The following is a 22,418-nucleotide window of genomic DNA, read 5'->3' on the forward strand; positions in this document are numbered from 1 at the left end:
TAGTCAAGAGGTACAGCTCAACTGAGAAGAGTTTCGTGAGAAGCAATAAAGATGATCAGATATCTGGGGGGACATGATTGAAAGAATTAGGAGTAAATCCCCTAAGATGGGTTTTGATTATCAGAAATACTAACCAGTAAAGCTATCTTCTTGAAACTTTTTAACATTGTTACATATTTCATCTTTCTTCTGTTTTCTCGTTTTTGCCTGAAATGTTTATTTCAGACAGTCTAGCTGTTTATAGCATAAAAATTAACAATTTAACCTTTTTTTTTTTTAGTCACCAAATCCAATGATGTATTCTACATTCTTTTACCCTGCCCAGAAATACATAAATAAATGTATTATAGTGTATAAATACTGTCTATACTTTGCAATTTAGACATTCTGTTCAGGAGTATTGCTTTATTGCTAAGGTGTTGTTTGTTTGATGTTGGTCTTTGTAGATATTAGTAGTGTTAATTTCAGTATTTTTCTTGATTGGAACTTCAGAATAAAACCAATGGGGAGGGCCCATCTAAATCTTACTAACACACAAGCTCTTCTGCTGTTAATCAAGCAACAGTTTAGTAAATACATTCTTTCTGCTAATATGTGCAATTTGTCTGCACTATCCAAATACTTTAATCGTGATAAAAACTATCATCTAAATGGAGAACTGAATTAATTGCATTTGTGATTTTGAGCACGGGAAATGTTTTATAATAATAATCTCTTTATTGCTTTTGACATTGCTCTCTACTGTAAAATGAATAGGTACTAGAAGATTTATCTTGCATAGTTATTTTGGTCACATTGTCTGGCCTGTTTGATTTGTACCTCTCAGCTTTCTTTAAAGACTGGCAGTTCTCAGGTTTTAAACAGCTGCCTAAGTGCGAGGAGCGTCTTGGAAAGCAGCCTAGTCTTTTTCTGAAACTCAAGACATCCATATCTTGTTAGAGAAGATTATCTTTTTGTTGCACAGCAGACAATATTTTTGGTTACTGACGTTTAAGAAAATATACATGTTGATTTGACTGTAACTCCTTCCTGTGTCTACTTCCCCTGTTGATTTCTATGGTCACATGTCCATTTTTTTTTTCATTTAATTGCTTTTAACCTTGACTACCATGTTTAGTTGCAATGTTGTTTTATATGAGCTTAGATTAATACTCTTAAATTGGAGGCTGCTTATTCTTCTTTCACTGAGGTGTGGTTTTTGGTTCGTTTTTTTTTTTTTTTTTTATTACAACAAACCATAGCATGCAAATAAATTACCATGAAGGAAGATTAGCATGGGTTGCTTTAATGTCTTGTAATAGAATTTTCTGTGTCAACTTTCTAGCTTAGGAGTCTATTGCCTTGAACTATGTGGGATAGACATATTCCAAGGCAAAAAAAAAAAGGTAATTTTCAAACTTAGCTTGCTGTTTCCTTCTAGAAATGATTCCATTGCCACAGTGTGTCAGTTGAGAAGCAATATATTCACTCTCAGTTGTATGAGCTAACCTTGGGCATGCCTACAAACACACAAGCCCACCTTGCCGATGTCTGTTCACTTGGGTGTGTCATAATGACCAACCTTGCCCGTGTCCAGTGCTCGGGAAATCCAAACAGAACAAAGGATCTGGAATTATGGTATCTAAGCTTGCCTCAATAAAAATTTAATGAAAAAGTAATCTTCCTCAAGACTTAAAACTGGCATTTCAGGCCACATTTCCTGGCTGTGTTGTTATTGTCTGGTTTTCTAGCCATTGCTGCCAAGTTTTGTCTGCAGTTTTCCCTGTATTTGTCCTACTTTGTACACTTTTATTTTATACATCAGCTTGTCAAAATAGAGGTAGTGAGCAGTGTATGTGTCTGAGCCTGGTCTGAGTACTCAATTTATGGAAGCTGGTTTTGCCTACGTTTTGTCCACCTCCCCTCTCCATAACCAATATTTGCTCATTAGTTTTTTCCATAGCTGTGTTACAAGTATTTCTGCTGACTTGTTTAGGAGAGGTGAGGTTTTTGTTTTGAAATCTACCTTAAGCCTTACTTTTCAGCCATTAGTTTTCATACCACCATGATTTTGTGGTATTAAAATCAATAGGCTTTTTGGGGAAGGAGAAGGTTGTGTTGACTTTGATGAAAGACAAGGAAATAGAAATAATTTTATCATTGTTAAAGTAGATTTGGAGTGTGGTTTCACAGTGAAACTCTTACACACTTCATTTTACCTCTTTTGAATGTGTGTGATAGTATCAGATATAAAAATATTTGTCTGCTTTTCGCTGAAGTGAACTCTGAAAAAGATGGAACATAGTGTTATGCTTTTGAATTGTAATTGGACACATTTTAAGATAAATACTTAATATTATTTCTTATATTGCAGATGGCTGGAATCCATTTTCCCATCCATATAAGAAGTTGGAGTATGGGAAGTGGGAGTTGTTCATTCCACCTGGAGAAGATGGTTGTCCTGCTGTGCCCCATGGATCAAAGCTAAAGGTGTTGGTTCTAGACTTACTCTAATTCTTGTAACCTTTCTTACTCAGTTGTACTTTCAGTTTTCCTTTAAGTAACTTTATCTTTTAATTGTTTGAAGAAGCAGGATCAGTTTAACAACTTGTGGTGCAAAGTGATCTCAAGGAGTGAAACATTAAGCATCACAAACAGAATAAAATTTTTAGGAACAGGCATATGTGGCTGAAATGTGGATATAGTGTATTGTATCATGTTACAGGACGAAAACTATTTACATGTTGATAACTTGAAAAATAAAAAGTAATGTGCAGATAAATTCTTTCTATTGTTGTTGCAACTACTTGAGTTCAAGTTCACATTCAGATCTCAGTACCTTCATAATTTCTGTGATTCTTTTAGCTATGGCTTTTCAGGTGATCTCTTTGCATTGCTTTAATGGTACATGCAGATTTGTCAAACTTGTACCTATCCTTTAGGAATTAAGGAATTAAGAGCAGTAGGCTTAAGTAAGTTAAACTGAATATAACTGTATTTCAGGAGTATACGTGAGGATAAAATGCTTTCTTCCAGAAAGTAATGGAAAGTTTCTTTGAGCTGTCAAATGCCACAATTGTTATACTTAGTGCAGATATACATAATGACAACTAACTATCAGCAGAGTTGATTATTTGTAGGTGAATATTGATTTAAATTGGAGATTTACTTTGTTGCAGTCAGAGCTTGAATTCCAGAGGCAGTGGATGCTAATGGGGGACAGTAATGAGTAGTTAAGGAAAGAAATGTACTGAAATTATCTAAAGACTAGGAAAATCAAGAAACTGGAAGCATTTGTATAATACTAGTACATTTTCAGGGCTCTCATCCACAAAACTAACATATAGAAAAAATCCTCATTTTTGTGCTGAAAATCAGCTTAGGGAAACAAGAAATCTGTTAAAACAAAAATATGTATAGAAATGCTTACTCAATGTGTGTGCTTATCTCTCTGCTTTTTGTTATGGCTTATGAAATCATCCCAGTAATAAATAGGGATAAATTGAAATTTAGGAATAATCATTCAAGGACGAGAAAGCTGTTTTTATTTTATGGAGCAGGAAAGAAAACAGTTGCCTTCAGCTCAGAAGTGCAGTGATTATGCAGTAATGTGTGAGAGTGCAGAATGGTTATTTAATATTTTCCATGCTTTTGAGATGTAAGTAGGTTAGATTTCTTTCATTGTTGCTCAATTTACCTTCTATATTTTATCTACAAAACTATTGACCTCATCTACTGTAGAATATCCTGTGCTCTGTGTAGAGATAAGAGATGTGAGTGATAAGTGTTGATAATTATTAACGTAACAGAATAAACCGTAGATTCTTAAATGCATTTGGAACAATTTGAGATTACTTTGTTGTCTTTCTTCCTATATAATCACTGGTCATATCACCTATTTTTGAAGTACAGGTCTTGATAGTACTTTTTCCCTATTCAGCATTTTCTTTGAAATATAAACTCCATAAAGCAAAGATTGCATTGTACATAATTTGTTTAGTATGCAGAATTTTTGACTACTGATTGCCCTTGGTGCTGATGCCCTAGTAAGATGAATTCCTGTGGCTCTGTAGTTGCTCTGAGCCTTCTGAAAAAGCTGTAAGATACCTCCTGGCAGAGCAGAATGTAAGTTGGGTGTGGGGTTTTTTGTTCGGTTTTGTTATTTTTTTGTTGGTTTGTTTTTTTATTTTTTTTTTTATTTTTTTTTTTAAATTTTTAGGCTTTTTTTTACCCTGCCACTTTAATTGTGTTTTGCCATGGTCACTTTTAAACAGATGTGTGATTGTCACTGACGCTCAAAATACGTGATCATCCAACATGCTCGTGAAGCAGGACTGGGAAATAGGTTTACTTTTGAGTATATTCCTCAAGGAAAAAAAAAAAACAAACCAAAACAAAACCAAAGATTTAGAGACTTGATTCACAATTGTCCATAGTCATAATTGATAACTTCATCTACAGGAAACTACTCCCAGTCTCATCTGTAACTTTGCTAATAAGCTTTCATGACAGTTTTTGTTCCGTGGTGCCTGTACAACTGGATCTAACACATCACAACGTGTACTTGTGATGGAATTAGATGATATAAACAAAAGCTCCAGTTAACATCGTTCAAAAATGGTTTTTCTGTCACAAAAGCTGGAATGAGGTTGGAATATTCACATGGTAGGCAGGTACCTTACTCTCATGCTACAGCTGATCATCTTATTCTCTCTCATTCCACTAATGGGTTCAGAAAACTGCTTTTCTGTAAGTTTTCTTTGAACTGTTAGATTATGATTGTTCATAAACATATGTATTTTTGGCAACTTGAGGACTTGTGTGTTAGAGCATAGTTTTGCAGTCCTTTGTTCACAGAGAAGCTGAGAATATTGGGTTGTCTGCAGATGGAAATTGCTATGCAGGTTGCAGAGGTAATGTTTAAATCCACAGGCACTCATGTCTGCACTGAACTAGGTAACAAACTCTTTTTTAGTAATGAAAGCAATCCCTGTTTTTCTTTACTAAAGAAGCTTAAGAGAATTGCAGGTTTTACAGTTTCTTTTACCAATATGATTTTAAATACTTAAGTTAAAATAGTCAACTTTAGAGATTTATGTGGGGATTAATCTGTTATGAGGGGAAAGTCTCCTCCAGAAGGTCTTTAGCTTCTGTCTACACTGTTTTCATCCTCAGTTCTACACAGGCGAATGCCAAATTCTGAAATAGTAACAAGGTCACTCCTTTTAAATAAGTAATATCTAAACCAGAATGGGAAAGGGATGGAGTGTAGCTGGTGACACTAATTTAGATCAGGTCACAAAATATTTTTGTAGGAAAATAAGTGAGGAGCAGAGGTCAAGCATTTGCCTGTTTTCAACAGTAGTAGACTGCCTACTGTAGCTCTTGAGGCAGTCTTCTCATGAGTAAATACAAACACTGAAAAGTGTCAGAAAACTTACAGCAGGATTTTTAATGACTTATTTTCTTCAGTTTGAAGAGAAGGATGCTTATGACAGTTGAGTGACTCCCTTGTGGATTATGACACCCATCTACAAAATAAGGTTACCTGCTAGAAAAGGGCATTTTTTTTTTGTTCTTTCTCCTGTGGATCAATTGGGAGCTCAGAATGAGTTAAGTGAACAAATATAGTTGCTGTTGTGGTTGTGTGGTGTTTGCTTTTAAACTTGTGGCAGATGTCAGAGGCTGAGCACAGATTAAAGCCCAAAACCAAACTTTATGCTTTAATAAAGGAACCCTATTTACCTCTCTTTATTTGTAATGGGGTAGTTAGAAAGACTTTTTCCTTAAATGTTAGAATGTTTGTCATTCTGCAGTGATGGCAGTTGGGGTGCAAGTGTGCTTATCTTCTTTCATAGTTGAAAATGACTGAATCTTTTTCTTCATTTTTAGTGTTTTTAATGACCTTTTTACAAGATACAGCAAGCTTTTAGAAAAATTAACATAGATAGACTTCTATAGCAAGTCATGTCATGTGTTGTCATACGTATGCAGGAGATTCACTTTGTTCTTTTGCTGTTTATTTATAAATGATTTTTCCAACTGTAGTTGGCAAGATCCCAATTTTAAAATAGTCAGTGGAGTTTAGGGGTGGGGGTAGCATCAGTAAAAATTGAGATCTTAGTATCTGCAGTGGGGAATTTGTTTAATATTATTTATAAGAATGCTGAGGAACAAAATAGAAAATGCAGAACAATTAGCAAATTGAACCTTAGATGAAAATAATTTCCAAATTCATGGCTGATGATCAAGCTCTAAAATATCTTCACACAGTTAAATAAGAAGAGATGGCAAGACCAGTACTTGAAATATATTGGCAATTATGATTGAGCTACCTGCTGCCCTGGAACATTGAATAAGAACAGATCTGTACTAAGTTTTCTTTTGTGAACTGAAGAGGATATACTAAACCAATTTGAATTATTCAACTTTTTAGTAATGACAGTAGATCTGCAATTTCTGACATTATTGTCAACAAGAATTTTATATACTAATAAACTCATCTGGCACGTTATCTGACAATGTATTGGGTAGGTGCACAAAACTCTGTATTGCAGCTAAACATCACATGTATTCATGAAATCTAGTTCAGTGTGATTCTGGCTTGTTTCTGATATGAAGGTAAGAGTCAGGATGGCTGACATGCCTCCATAATACAACTTTTACCAAGAACCAGGTAAAGATTGGGAAGTTGTCTGTAAAATATCAGTGACTAAGTTTGTTGGGGTTTTTTATTACATTTTTGAACCCCTATGAGTTATGTGAGAAAGCTACCCTTTTGTAGTTAACATTTATCTCATTGATAGATAAAAAAACCAAAAAAACCCAAACCAAACAAACCCCAAAAAAACAAAACCTCACCCCTGTTTTATAGTTAACTTAGTTAATTTTAGTTGGTTTTTTAACAGATAATTTCTGTGTACCATTGTAGCCTGCATCATTTCTCTATGTATGCTGACAGAACTAATAATATATACAGCTCAGGAAACAAATAACATATGTTTTCTCCTGGAAAGGTCATTCAGAAAATGGTAGAAACTTTTCTAAAAACTGCATTCCATTATTTGCTAAGTCTGTATCCTTTTCTCCTTCACACTCACCTGTATATGTATCCATATCTATGTATTTAAATGGTGAAGTTTATAATTTTTTGAGGGAGTATCTTGTACTGTAATGAGGTGATTAGACTTGACATCTTGTGCACTTGTTAACACAACATTCTTCTACTGATATTCCACTCTTACATGTGTGAGTGGTTTCAGTGACTGCTGAACAATAGTTATATGTGCCAAGTCTAATACAAAATTGGGGCAGGCACATACAACAGTCACAATTTTTTCATCAGTTTGTACAGAATGCTTAAAAAGTTCACTATTATTGGGTTTAAGTTCTCCAGTCCAAACGTGTTACACTTTTTAATATTCAAGTGGGCAAAGGAGGAACTTAAGAGTCAGAACACTAACAGTTTATTAATCATGATTAAAAGTATCTGAAAATACATTTGTATTCAGGAGGTACTGGGTAGAGGAAAGTTAGTTGTGAAGAATATTTTAAAAACTTAATCCTTCCAGTTTTTACTACTGCAGTAGATCTGCACACTCTGTGTCTAGCCTGTAAACCTTGAAAAGAAATCAAGTATAGTGAGCAGGTAGGTTAATCAGTGTCAGGGAACCACTGTTAGTAAAATTCATCAAGTGTAATTACTGTCACTGATGAAATAGATGGTGTTGCAGCTGACCCTCCTGATCAGGAGGTCCAGCAGTAAAATATCAGACCAGCACTGAGTTCAGGCCTCATGCACTTCAAGCAGTTTGCAGTCAAAAACGTGAAGGTGTTTTTAATGAGTGTGAAAACCCAGGAAAGTTTTTAATAATGGGATAACAGGCTGGTGGTTCGGATGCTAGGTGTAAAATTGATAAAGATGTGGTGGGCTTTCAGTAATGTAAGATGCAAATAGAAACATGTAGAATACTGGATTGGAAGGGACCTCAAGGATCATCTGGTGCCACCTTTCTTGGGAAGAGTGTGGTCTAGTCATGATGGCCCAGCATCCTGTCCAGCACTGGGGAATCCAGCACTTCCCTGGGGAGACTGTTCTCATTGTGAAATAGGTTATGTGCAGTGAGACAGCTTTTGCAAAGGGAGCCTCAGGTACCCTGAGCAGAGATACTAAACTTGATTTCAATGGGAAGCTTCCTGATAAAGTGTTTACTGTTTCCTTTCATGTACAAAGGTAAACACTTCTGATTGGTCTGGTTTTCACCTTAGCTGGGGGGTAAAGGGAATATCCTTGCTCAATTTGCTAAGTTCCATATCACTTAAATTTCATGTCTTAAATGGTGTGTAGGGTGCAAATTAAAAAAAAAAATTCCATGTCTGCAAAGTTGAACAGGGAATGAAACAAGTGTTCTGCAGCATCATGGTGTATAACCTATGTGCAAGAAGCAGCAGACATGGCATTCCTGGGATTTTGAACTTTGTGAAACAGGTCTAAAGTCATCAGCATATGTTTCTAGATAACAGCAGTGCTGAATGGAAGTAAAACATTTGCTAAATCAGTGGCAATATTCATGTTTCATTGCTTGATTGTGAGCCATGACCCTTCAGCAAGTTGTTGTGGACTTTTCTGGGTTACAGATTGGGTTTGCTAGCAGGAAGAGTTGTTAACTCATTGGGAGGTAAATGGTCTCTTGACATTGCCTGTTTGGATTTAGTAAACAATGTGCAACTGCTGGTGGACTCATAGGAGAGGTTGTAGGAGCAATGAACCATTGTAAAGCAGTGGACTGTTGCTCTTTGGAGCCTTTTTAGCAGACTGAGCTCAGCACTTTTAAATATTCTTGTTCAGTTGTTTTGGCAGGCTCAGTTCTCCTGTGACTTGAAGGTTGCACAATTCTCTGGTAGGAGGTTTTGCTATTTAGAAATACTTTGCTTTTAGTTCATCATTAGTCAACACAGACTAATTGTTTCAATTGCTATTAGGTGTATGTTAAAGCAAAATGTGGGGGTTTTTTTGAGGAGAAGGTGGAGAGATCTTAAAGAAGAAGAGGTCTTGAAATGGAATTTGAGAGTCCATATGAGGTATATATAGACATGGCTGTGATTCTTGTGGGAATTGGTTTTGTTTTGAGGATATGGCCAGTAATTAGGTAAAGCTCCTGACATTCCCTTCAGTGTGACTTACTGGCAAGTACTTCCTGACTTTCAGCTGTATTTGTGTCTAACGTTCAGAGAAGATTATAGGTCAAGGAGAAAGTCGAAGATAAACTTTGGTATTCTAGTGGACTTACTCCACACCTTGGATGCCCAAGTCTTGCCAGATGGAATCCATACTGGCAACACAGCCAACACTGGAGCTGTTTGAGGGGGGCTCCTCTGAGGCATTATGATAAAATATTCAAGGTATGCTACTTTAGGGTATTGAAAAGCAGTTGAGTTAAAGCACTTAACGATGTGTGGAGAGAATCAGGTGAGCTCAGCATGGAGGAAACACACCACCATTCACTGCACTTTTTTATTATCCAGCAAAGAATGTGTGACCTAAGGTCTCCTGAATTGTTGAACAGGGAGACAACAGCAACAGGAGAGGACAGTGGAAGCACCGTTGGGGGCTGTAGACTATCCCAGTTCATAAGGCACTGTGGGAGTATGTGACAGGAAGCAGAGGTGTTGAGCGTGACCTGCCTCATCTCCAAAAGATGTTTCACTGTCAGTTTGAAACAGCTGTGAATGGAGAATCAAAAAGTAAACCCACCATGCCACAAGCACCCCGTTGCAAGGTGCATTATGCAGCAGTTCTCCTTTATACAAATTCTTCATAGCTGTGAGGGTGAGTGGGTGCTTGGGTGCCCCTGTTACACACTTCCTCAACTTCTTCTCTGCTTGACATGGCTTGAAGCAACTCTAATAATTTACACTTATTACGTATAATGTGCTTTATTATGGTTGCTTTTCAAACCATGCTTTTGTACCCCAAGCATCTTAATTAAGGGGCTAACATAATACATGTAGGAATGTTTTTATATCATGCCTACGAATTTTAATAGTATTTGAGCTACACCACTGTTGTTATGGTAACTTGATTCTGGTTAAGTTATAGCAGCAGAAAAAGTATTTTTTGAACTGTGTTTTAGAGATTCCAGTTTTCCTTTGATTTTTTGATTTTGGTTTTGGAAAAAGTTTTCGAAGTTTGGATTCTAGACTGAAAGAGAAGTTTGAATGCTATCCCTCAGCACAAATGTGTGTTGTTCCTTTGTAAAAATAAACTGGTTGTCCCTCATATCTAATGATGCCACCTTTGTGTAGCTAACAATTACAAATCCATGTACCTGGATGATTAAGTGAAGCATTGTCCCTACACTTGTGCCTGTTAACATCACACAGAAACATTCCCAATTGATTTTGCTTTCATTTTTAACAACTCTCCTATGGTTTCCTGGATTTTAACAGTTTGATTTTCCTATGTTGTTTTTATCTCTCTCTATGTAGATATTTTGTAATACTGGGTTACTGGCTTCATCTTTTGAGTTAGTTTTATATTCAAACAGATAATATAGTGTTTTCTAGTTTGTTTTTTTTTTGTTACCATTTACTAATTTTTCTCAGTTTTCTAAGAGAAACATGGAAATAAAAAAAAAAGAGCAAAAGTTTTCCATTTTAATCTGATCTAGTAAACTAGGTAAACATGTTCATAAGTTCTTGAAAGCAATAGAAATACTTAACTCACAAATGGAGCTATATCTCCCTCTTTTGGAAAGTCAAGGCATGACTTAGTTACTTGGCTTAGAAGATAGGCTTTTGCCTCTCTCATATCTTGATTGTACTTTATTTTTAATTTGTTTTCTTTCCCTGGGGGGGAAGGCAAGCTGAAAGAAGGGGGAATTGTGAACAAATATTTAATATCCCTAATAAGTTTAGATTATGAAAGCTGATGTCATGATATATTTACAGAAAAATAGTTTGCACAGCAAATAAATCTCTCTCTAGTGATTACTGAACTACACAAATTCATCTGCAGAACTTTGTTAAACATGTAAACCAACTCAAAAGCACTATTTTGTGTCTGATAACTAAGGAATATTTTTTCAATATTTGATTTGAATGCTTGCCCCTTTAGCTGATTTAGTGGCCAGAAAATTACTTGAAGAAAAAGAACAAACCAGATAGCTTTGTATCAGCTGACTTAGTTTTGACAGTAACTGTAAATTGATAAGGAAAATAAAGCTGGAGAAAGGGAGACTCTGAATCATGTGCCTGGTGTTCTATTACTTTTCCTTTCCGGTGTAACTGATTTTGCAATTTAGGAAGGAGAACAGCCTGGAAGAAGCAACATGCTGTCCATTCTTTGCAAAACTTAATTTCAAGGTTTGTACTCAATTCACTGTTAGGAAATAACTTCAGTGACTGCAAGCACCTTGACAGATACGCCTGATTTCTTGGTTGTTGGGAACAGCAGGAATGGAGTATGGTAAAGCTTTTCAGAGGAAGTTGAGTTCTGGAAGATCGCCCATTTACCATGTGTCTTGCCCCACCAGTTTGGGTGGAGGGTCCATTTGGAAAGGTATTCCTGACTAGGGGAAGCTGAAGGGTTGAACAGCTTCTGATTCCTTTTCCTCCTTGCTGCCTCTCCCAAGCTTTGTTAGGAAGGGCTGTGTAGTAGCAAGAAGAGCGAGGCACTAGTGATGCTGTGTTTTCTTCTTCATTCCTTGCCTTCTATTTCTGAGGCTATTAGAGAGAGAAATGTTTTATCTGGTCTCTAAAAATCTGTCAGGTAGAGTGAGACAATTACAGAAATAATGCTCTCAACAGTGCTGTTAGATCCCAATTTTTTTTCAGGCTTTTGTATTTTTATCTAAACCTTCTTTGAAGCAAACTGTCAACCAAGAAACTTTAAATTCTGGCCCCGGGTTCTGCAGCAGGTTGCATTGCAGTAGCAGAAAGTGTTCTGCTGTGGTGCCATGTATTAAGAGCCAAACATACCCTCTAGACTAGTACTTCTCTCCCAAACCAGTGCAGATCTGTAGAAAGAGACTGGTAATAGTTGCCCTCTTCCACCTTCCTCTGTGTATGTGAGGAGGGTGGGGTGGTGATGTGATTTCAGCTGCTCTTGCAAGTGGGCTAAATTTACATCATCCACTGGCAAAAGCTTGTCAGAACTGTGTGCTGTATCCTAGGGGCTAAACTCAAGATTGGGTTTGCTTTGTGGAAGAAAAGGTGATGGCTGAGGTGTGCAGGGGAAGGCACTTTCAGCTGTTGGATTGTAGCAAGGTGGGGGTTGGTCTCTTCTCCCAGGTAACAAGTGACAGGATGAGAGGAAATCCTCAAGTTAAGCCTGGGGACATGTGGATTGGATATTAGGAAAAATTTCTTCACTGAAAGGGTGGTTAGGCATTGGAACAAGCTGCCCAGGGAAGTGGGGGAATGCCATGCCTGTAAGTGTTCTAGAAAACATGTGGATATGGCAGCTGGGGGCATGATTTAGTGGTAAACACAGTGATGCTGGACTCAGTGATCTTTTCCAATCTAAACAATTCTGTGATTCTCTGTTTCTGTAGCAACTTGAGGGAGTTGAGAAAAGGATCAACAATTTTAAGAAAAAGATAAATGATCTTACAGTAGGATTGTATCAGTGTCTAGAATGCAGGAACTGTCTTTGAAACTCAACAGCATTTAGGAAATAAAATTTAAGACCAGGTTTTCTTACAGCAGCAATGTGTCTGAAGTATATTGGGTCAGAATCTTTTGTATTCTTGTAAATTATTAGTGCTTTCTCTTTTTTACCTTATTTTTGCAAAAGTCAAAATGTAGTCTTTATTTCTCTACAGTGCACATTATACTAAAAACCATCTTTGTGGTTTTCCTTCTCCTTGCACTTATAGAACGACTGAGGGAGGGAAATACTGTGATATTAAATTTCTACTGCATTTCATGCAGTAGAAAAATTTGGTTATGTTGTTATGGCACCTAACAAACTTCCTGGAGAGTCTCTTAACAGCTTATCCTGTCCACCTTTTAGGTTTGGGGCTGAACTTGCTTTTAAATCAGATGCATATTACTGAGATGAGGTGGTGTTTCCACCTGTGTTCCTGTGGCTTTCGAATTTGGATAATCTTGTCTCAGAAATGAATAGATCTGAAGCTAATGAAATGCTATCGATTGTAAAATACTGAAATAATAGCTTATTGCCCTTATATAAATAACAAGTCACTGACATTTCCATATTTATATTAAAACTAGTCCATTCTCTCATTATAATAGCTATTGTTGGTTTGATGGCTGATTTAATTTCATCGTTGTATTAAAAGCCACATACACCAACAATCATTCCAACTGCTTTCAAGCTATTAAAGTAATGAAATAATAATACAGTGTTTCGGAGCAGTTTATTGGCTTGCATATATTCCAGTTATCTAGTTATCAGTTCCTCATTTTCCTTTCCTCAACTTGAGTATAAATGACAAACCACTGTATAACAAATTTCTCAAGCAGCAGAAATATGTCTAAATTCTTTATTCTTTTGTCTTAAAAAAAAAAACCAAAAAAAACCAAAAAATAAAACTTACCAGATGATAGTTTTAAATGAAAATAGGTGTCTGAAAAATAAGGAATCATCAAGGCAACAAGGCTTTTTATTTCTATTGTTTGACCCTATATTCTAGTCAGTGGAAACAGAGGCAGACACCTTATGGGAGCACACATCATAATCAAATAAAATGCTCATGTATGGAATTGAGGTCTACTTTAAATGCAGGAACTGACAACTAAAGGAATGGTAGGTGAGCAGAGAAATTGCCCAATCTTTTGTGCAACTGTCACTTGAATTATTCTCTCACCCTGTTCTGAAGATCTGTGTATGTGTAGACTGGAAGTTGAGGTAGCCAAATGGAGCTGATGTGAAGAGAAGATGAAGGTAGGCAAACAGAAAAAGAAAAAAAGGTTATTCATAGACATTTGAATTTTAAATGCAGTGGTTTGTGACCTGTTTCTGCACAGTTTCATCTGTGAAAATAACAATGTCTCTGTCATTAATAGCATGGCCATATTAAGCTCCATTTCACACATGGGTTTACTTTTTATCTACATTTGTGAGAGAACTTTTTAAAGTGTTGCAAAACTTTCAGACTTATCCTTGTAGATAGTGTAAGAAAAAATGTGTGGCTTCTGTTTATAAATAGCCAGCAAATTTCCCTGAGACACAGTAAGTTGAAAGTTGCCTGGCTGTAAGTGCAAGAGTTTTCCTATAAATACCCTGAGACATCCAGAAGGGGTTGTCGGATGTAGTGGAGGTGATATGGAAGACCTGTGCTGTTTTGGGAGGGCAGAATAGTGGGATACCCAAGAGTCTCAAATGTCAGAAAACTCAAGGCCCCTGAATCTTGCTTGTTCTGCATTGGCAGCACCATTACATTAAATGAAGCCTATTTCAGCTTCTGAATTGCTCCAAATGCGTTATTGCCTTTTTCTTTATGGCACTGGACTGCCCTCAGAGTGATGTTTTCCCCTTAACTGTAATAAACTCCTTTTGAGAGTTTTAAAGATCATCCAAACAGACCCATAACCTCTATACTTGGTTTTATCCTACAGCTAACTCTCCGTTTCATGAGTTTCCTATACTCTAGTGGACAATGTGACTTTTATACTAATGTTCTTATGAGATTTAGGTCCTGCCTTGTCTTTCAGCAGTCCAGCATTTGGATAATTCTTGCACACTAGTTTTTACATACCTTCAAAGCCAGTCTTTGTGGGTTATGGGTTTCCTTTTACTGCAACCATGCATTTGTTTTTCTGCTGATTTTTATTCTGATCAGAAAGTTTTTACTTCAAAATTAATCACTGCAGTAGCACTGAAGCCTTAAACCTCAGGTTGCCAACACATGTTTTTGCTATCTTGGGTGTATTCATCTACAAAATCCACTGCTCTAATTACAGTGGGTTTGGATGCTAAACTTCAAGTGGGCTAAACACTTCAGATAGAAATTTTGAAAATACACCCAACATCTCTATAATGGAAAATGAATACAAAACACACAAAGCCAAAATCATGTGACTTTCAATGGTCTCATCAAGGATTTTGCATTTTTACATATTATGTGAATGTTTTTACCACCAGAGGAGGGGGAAAAAAACCAAAACTACACAGGGTGAGCCATTTGTAGAGTTGATGTAGGCAAATTTGACATGACTAACTTTGAATCTTCTACATTATTTTATTAGAAATTTCTGCTGGGTGAGACATCTTGGAGATTGGGCAAGTCGGGGAAAGACTTTTTAATAGAATTCTGAACAGAGGCTGGCCGTTGTAAGAGACTTCCTTCTATACACACAAAAAAATAACCATTATGTTGTCCTCCTATTATGCAGTTTGACTGTAAAATACTACTTTATCTTATGTTTCAGACAAAGAGATGTTTAATGTAGATGGTGGCCAGTTCTTTACATCTGTCATTTTGTAAATGTAACAGTTTTTGAGATACAGATTTCTTTCTTCTTAACCAGTTTTGGATACTTTTAACAGTTTAAACAAACAGTAGTTTTTGTATCAAATGGTGTGGTGTGTCTCCTCATATACCTTAGGGAAAGAACAAAGACATAGCTCTTGAAAATGAAGTACGTAAATCCCAAGGCAAGTTTGTAGAAGCCAATTTAACGAACATCATAATGTTATATATGTTCTTTAGAGAACATTTTCTTGAGTTAATTAGAAAATGTAAAGTCACCTCTAAAGTGTTGATGGACTAAATGGTAGCTACCTTAAGCTGCAACTTTTCTGAAATTGGTTTTACTCAGTTCAGACTAATTTGGAGCAAAAATACAGTATCTGTTAAATAGACTTATAGGCACTTGTCAAAAGGGCTGTGTAGTGACTATGTTCAGTATTCTTTATACCTACAAAACTCATAGCAGCACATGCAGAGTACACATGGCAGATACTTTTTATGTCTGAACTTTTTATGTCCATTATAGAATGGACCACAAGTAATAGTTTGGGGTGAGTGGAGCAAGAGGTTTTATCTGTCTTGGTTTTGTATATGTTTTATATTATTACTCCTTTTAGTACAGCTTTTACTTGGGTGCAATTATTTCAAGAAATGCCAAAGCAAATATAGGAATGAAAGCTGTTGGGGTGTTTTCATTAGTGTTGTTTTTGTCAGTCTTGGGCCTAATTGCTCTTTGTTTTGTGGCACCATTCAGCTTTTTGCAATTTTTTTTTTTTTTTCTCATGTGTCAACCAGGCATGGTATGGGGTTTCTGTCCCAATAAACTTTAGAAAATATTATTTGAAGTCTTTCTATTTACAGCTTATAGATCAACCTTCTACAGTATCAGGAGAGAAGTATAAGTTGATTGAGTGAAGAGCTTGGTAATTAAACCTAGGAGTGATTCTGTAAATGAAATTCACATAAAATTAGAAAAAGTGTTAAGCAAGCATAGGAATCAAGAATTGAATTTGTCTGGGATCACTTGATAGAGGTCTAAGAATGCTGTGTTGATTATGCTTCTGTAAACCAGACACTGAAAGGATTCAACTTTACCAGCTTTAGTGTTGTAAGGATTCCTTTTCTGTGTTAGTGATGTTCCTTTTGACTCTACTTTCTTTGTGCACAGCCCATGATGTTCAAAACTTACAGCAACACATAAGCAAAACTGAGGTTTCTACTGTTGTAGTGAGGTTAATCTGCAACCATGGCTGGATATATTTGAAAAATATTTAACACCTCCTACACTGTGAAGAAGGCAACAAATTTGTTTAAAATAAGTGCTCCCCCCACATTTTTAGTGATTTTTTTTTTCTTGATGTTGGCATGGTTAAATTTTGTGGCTTCTATTGTCGGATAAATATATCCTTTTCCTTTAAGCAATGGAAGTTTTCTTATCTTCACATAATAGAACTGAAAGTAAAGTTTTAAAATAAATGAACCCCAAAATTTAGATTGTGAGCCTTAAAATAGAGCAGACTCTAAAGTCTAATACTGTTGAAGTGTATAAACTCAACTCTGAAAGTGGTAGATTTCCACCACCAGTTCATATATTGACATTGTTACTATCATAATATATGACAAATAAATGTTTGTCTTTTCTTCTTGGAAGTTTTAGTTCTAGCTATTAAAATTCTGACTGTGAAAGTTGATAGAAACTTGTATGAGTCCCTATAAGTCTCTCAGTTCCTGAAAAATCCAACCATTAAACTTGACTTTGTAGGTGTTTCGAATAAAAGCAAAGCTAGTACTTCAACAAAATGACTCCTGAAAAGCTGGTAAATCAAATGCACTGATGCCTCAAAAGTGAGGGAAAGTGTGGTCAATTTGAGCTGAGTGACTACAGAGCAACAGAAGTTCTTATACGTTGTCAGAAGGATGGGATACCAGAGCTATGGTTATTTTACATGTGCAGCATAACTGTAGAAGTGTGAATTTAAAAAGTGAGATAACTGGCTGCTCTTTTAAATGGATTTATAATCTCTCTTTTTCTTAACTGTTTTTCTTTGCTTAATGATTTAAATTAAAGACAGTACATGACTGGGTTTTGTATATCATAATAAATAAACTTTCCCCCCCTCCAGGATCATTTTTGGATTAAACCAGTACTGCATCTAATTAAATAATGTTCTGAATGTAGATTAATTACTTCATATTTCTTAAGTGGTACCCACCCCTCATAAGCCTGTCAAGTATAAATTGCCCTAAAATATGAAAGAAAAAGGATTGCCAACATGAATAATTAGTTACGGTTTTTATATTCAGTAATCATCTTACTTCTGTGATGGATAGATCAGGAGAAAATAATAAAAAGAAGCAATAGCATCATCAGAGTATCTTATCAGAAAGAGGAGATAAGTTTTATTATTTTAAGAGTAACTTGCAAATTGTCAATGCTATCAGCAAGGAGGATCCTAACAGTGCTGACATAATATGCAGAAATACTCTTTGGGCCAGCTTTTCTAGCACAGTTACCAGAAGAAATTTTCCATGCAACTGTACAGTGTTTTCAATAACTTCCTCAGCTTTTTCTGATGAGGTGGTTAGTCTCAATTACTCCTTCCTATAAGACCTATTTTGAACTGGAGTTGTTGTAGTAGTACATACTGAGACACAGCAATCCTACTTCCTTGCCTTACTCTATCAGCTTCCATCATCTTTCTGCATATTTTCCTCCTTGTTGCTTTAGATGACCTTAAAAAGGTCCCCTCCAACTGACCTATTCTATGATACTATGATTCTGCTTTTTTCTGTGGTTAGGTTAAGGATACAGATTATCAAAACAATGAAAGACACTTGCCAGAGGCAAAAAGGCAATTCTTTGATAATTGTCCTCTTCCAGACTATGTGTTAGGAATTGGGAGCAAAGACAAGACACTTGTTTTTAAAAACCCAGCCATCGATTTCTTAACAAAAGCAGAATTAAGAATTGCAGGACTTCACTTGCTTGTACATTTTTAGGTTGTAAGTTTGGAAACCTTCTGTGTTACTGTTATAATGGCAGCCAAGATGCGAAGCAAAACCAGAGTGGTGATGTTCCTTCTGCACTGAGGCCCTACTTCCTAAATATGCAACACTCTTCCAGTCAGCAACATCACCTCCTCAAGTGCAGTGTCTTCTTCAACATCATCCTAATCATTATTTCAATTTTGCTTTTCTGTTGTAAAATTAAAGTAGTCCAAAAGAGCTCCTAGTTTGTGTTTGGTCACTCTTTCTGGTGAAGGGAAGCTTTATGAGCTTTCAAATGAAATAATGGTCCCTTTTCATGTCCTCTTATAAAATAGTGGAAACCGAATATGGAGAGTAAAACCAACAGTGATACTTTGTTTTAGCATTAGAATGATGAAGGATAACAGAGACACTGAAAAACACCAGAAGAAACCCAGCAATTTAAATTTCACTTTTTCCTCTCTTTGACCCAAAAGCTGTCCTGTGCTTTCTTGTGTTATTTGTGGTTCTGGTCTATATGACATTGATAAGGACTCACAGAGCATAGAAAAGAAGATGAAATTAAGATATTAAAATTGGCTTATTAAATTGTTTGCCAAGTTAAACAAATCACAGTTCTCATCTTCATAGCATTATACTGCATGTCTATTTAAATTTATGAGAACACAGAAAGGAAATAGCAATGACAGGGGAAATTAGGGAACCTAACAGTAATCCATTTGGGAAGGCTTTTTCTCCCATTACTTACATAAAGCCTGTATACATCCTCACCTTTCAGCTCTTGCTCATGAACATCACTCCTGTGTCTGGCATGTTTGGTTTACTGTCCCTTTACAAATCACCTCAGTGAACAGAGTCATTTTTCCCTCTCTCAACTTGCATTGTGTATTTGTGTGTCCCTTAAATTAAGTTTCTGCGTGGTGCACTATTTCATTCCCCACCCTGGTTTGCACAGGAGGTGTTCTGTGAGTTATATGTGACTGCATGCATATGTTGTGGTTATTTTATAGGTGGTGATTCGTGCTCAGAACGGCGCCCTCCTCTATCGTATTTCACCTTGGGCGAGATATGTAGTCCGTGAAGAAGACAAAGTGAATTATGATTGGGTGCACTGGAATCCACCACAGTCTTATATAGTAAGGCTTAAATATTATTTTCAAGAGGTGTATCATGTCATCTTTGTATCCCTGTTTGGAAGAAAATAAGAGTTATTTCACAAAAGGGAGATTGCAAACTAGTTAAAAGTAGCTACCTGAGAAGTGAAGGGGTTTTATTCATGGCTTTGACAGAAACAGGTGACTTTGATGATGGATGGCTTTGAGCTACTTTTTTTCATTCTTCTGTAGAATATATGAAAAATAGTTACCTGTTAAAGTAGTATTTTAGACTTGGTTTCTCACTTGTTAGGCAAGATTGACAACTGTTCCATGACTCAATGTCCCTTCCTGGTACGGAGAAGAGCAGGGAATTATCAGTACTGGATTTATGAGTTAGCTATCTGCAAATGCTAAGTTCAGGACTCAATAATAAGTCAATGTTGTATGAAGTCAGAAAAAAAGCTTTCAAAAGTGCTCCAGTCAAAAAGCTCGTGCTCCAGTCAAATCCTAGTTTGCTGGTATCAGGAAAATCCATTTATTGAGTTTAAAGCCCTCTTACTTCTCACGTACTGCTATAAGAGAGAGAACTGTTTAGCTGATATATGAAAAATACCCTCAGAGAACATTTGGAAACTTCAGACCATCCAAGTGTTACTTCATATCACAATTCTTGATGTTTTCTACAAGTGTATGCAGTGTTCTGTATAAGAGAAGCTGCAACCTCTGTTTTGAATTAAATTTGAGCACCCACCTGAAATTGTGAAGCATCTGCTTGACCAAGAAAGGGTTACTCACATGGCAAATATTTTCTTAAAAAAATAGAAAACATAATATACAGTAATTCTTATTTAAATGTATAGTTTTTATCAGTGTAGTAACCTACAATGTCTATGACGCTTTGTGACACCTCCATCCTCTGTAAGAAAAGGAATGGAGAGGGAATTGGAAATGCAGTGATTGACATGACCTGGAGTGAAAAGGAGGCAAGAACATTTGGGTGCAGACAAAGCTTTACTGCAAAAATAAAGAATCCCTTTATGAATAGGGGAGGTGTCCAGTGGAAGAAAAACACAGGCAACACACCTCAATCAAAAGTTCTGTTCTTCTCCTTGTCCCTTTAATTTCTGTTTGTATATATATGGTTTTAATTTTTTTCCCCCTACCTTTTCAAAATTTCACTTGAATAATAAACTAACATATAGAATGTAAAATCTTGCAATTTTTTCTTAATTGTGAGAGGGAGGAAAAGAAACGTCTTTTGGGGAAAAATAAGTTTTAAGCATTACTTTTCCGGAGTGGTTTTCCAAAGTTTCTCAGACTTTCTCAGTTTTTTTTAAAAAGTAAAATCCTGATCAAGTATAAGCTCTTCAAGTGTAAGGAAGAGGTTTTGTGACTAACTTCAATTGCCTCTGTATTCTTTAAATATTTTCTTCCATCTGGAAATTCTGTGTACTCATCTACAGACTTGGGATTTTTTAGTTATTTCTTAGTCCTAAGTAATTGAAATATAGGTTACTCTGTGCTATGGAACTGTATTCTTTAGGACTAAAATGTTTACAAATTTCAGTTTGGAGAAGGCAGGACAACTTCACATACCTGCAAAAGCAGGTTTGCTTGAAACATAAAAGCTTATCTTTCTATTTTTCTCTTTTATTTTCAAACAAGCTTCATAGTAATTCAGAAGAACTCTTAAGTGCAATGTTTACTGTCAGTTTGTACACTTTAGTGTAATTAAAAAAGGGGATAAGAAAAGTGTTGAATCAGGAATGTCCAGTTTCTTATTCATAAAAATGTTAATTTAAAAGAGACATTTGCTTTAACAGTTTAAAATGCTTAATTACTTTTGAAATGTTTCTGCTCTTACAGAAAAAAAACAAAAGAAACCTTAAATTGCTTTTCATTTTGTGCAAATCATGTGATTGTGACAACACTCCTAAGCTGTTCCTAATGACAACTTGTTTGTTTTTTCTCTCCTTATAGCATAAGCATCCTTCCCCCAAGAGATTAAAAAGCCTAAGAATCTATGAATCTCACGTGGGGATTGCTTCCCCAGAAGGGAAAGTAGCTTCTTATAAAAACTTCACATGCAATGTACTACCTAGAATAAAGGATCTTGGTAAGTAACAGAGATTTATGTACTTTGTGTTCTTATTAGAAAAGATAACTGTCAAGTATTTACAGTTGCATTTTCTGATTACACATACTATAAAAATAGATCCTTAAATGAGCAAAAGTTAGAAACAAGTGAAATCTATGGAGAAGAAGCAAAGACTGAAATAGGATATGTGAATCAAAATCCATTTCGCAGGTTTTGAAGTAAAATGTGATTGCTAAAGCCTAGATAAATATTGCAGGGCAGTTTGCTTTTAGCATGCTTTTCAACTTGAAAAAGGAGCTGGTTTTGTGAAAAAGTCTTCAGAAAATACTACATTCTAAAATGGCTCTACTAATGTAAAGCTTGATTCTAAAGAGAGGGCAAGAAGTACATGGATTTTTTTATTTGTTTGGGTTTTTTTGCCAGAATAAGCAATGTACATTTTTTGGGTTTTTTTGTTTTGTTTTTAATCCCTGAACAGTAGCTATGAAGTATCAGAACATGGAAACTTTAAATGTGAAAAATATTCTTCAGGAGAAAAAAACTTCTAGTATATTGGAGAGGATGTATGAAACAGCTGGCACCATTATCTCAGGAAGCATAGCAAAACTGTTCTACTCAATTTCTCTTGGATTATTTTTTTCCCATGGTGTCTTTGCACTGTGTCTGTAGTGGACAGTATTAGAGCTTCCTGGCTTTTACTGCCTTGTGGTGAAATATGTTTTGTTACACTCAGCTGTAAAATAAACGTGACACCCATAGTTGAAATCTCTGTGTATGGTGGTTGTGTTTGTACTTGAGGTTTTTTTAATTTTATTTATC

General features: G+C 35.9%; 1 protein-coding gene across 2 annotated transcripts in view; it reads left to right on the plus strand.

Annotated features, from left to right (window-relative positions):
- Positions 1-22,418, plus strand: part of GBE1 (1,4-alpha-glucan branching enzyme 1) — a 145,564-nt gene that overhangs the window by 39,405 nt on the left and 83,741 nt on the right. For both annotated transcript variants that reach the window (XM_064643963.1, XM_064643964.1), the window contains exons 3-5: positions 2,354-2,469; positions 19,415-19,540; positions 21,482-21,617. In XM_064643963.1, the coding sequence (XP_064500033.1) occupies positions 2,354-2,469; positions 19,415-19,540; positions 21,482-21,617 (378 nt within the window). The remainder of the gene's footprint in view (positions 1-2,353; positions 2,470-19,414; positions 19,541-21,481; positions 21,618-22,418) is intronic.

Source organism: Pseudopipra pipra, chromosome 2 (assembly GCF_036250125.1).
Source record: "Pseudopipra pipra isolate bDixPip1 chromosome 2, bDixPip1.hap1, whole genome shotgun sequence".
In the NCBI taxonomy this organism is placed as follows: domain Eukaryota; kingdom Metazoa; phylum Chordata; class Aves; order Passeriformes; family Pipridae; genus Pseudopipra; species Pseudopipra pipra.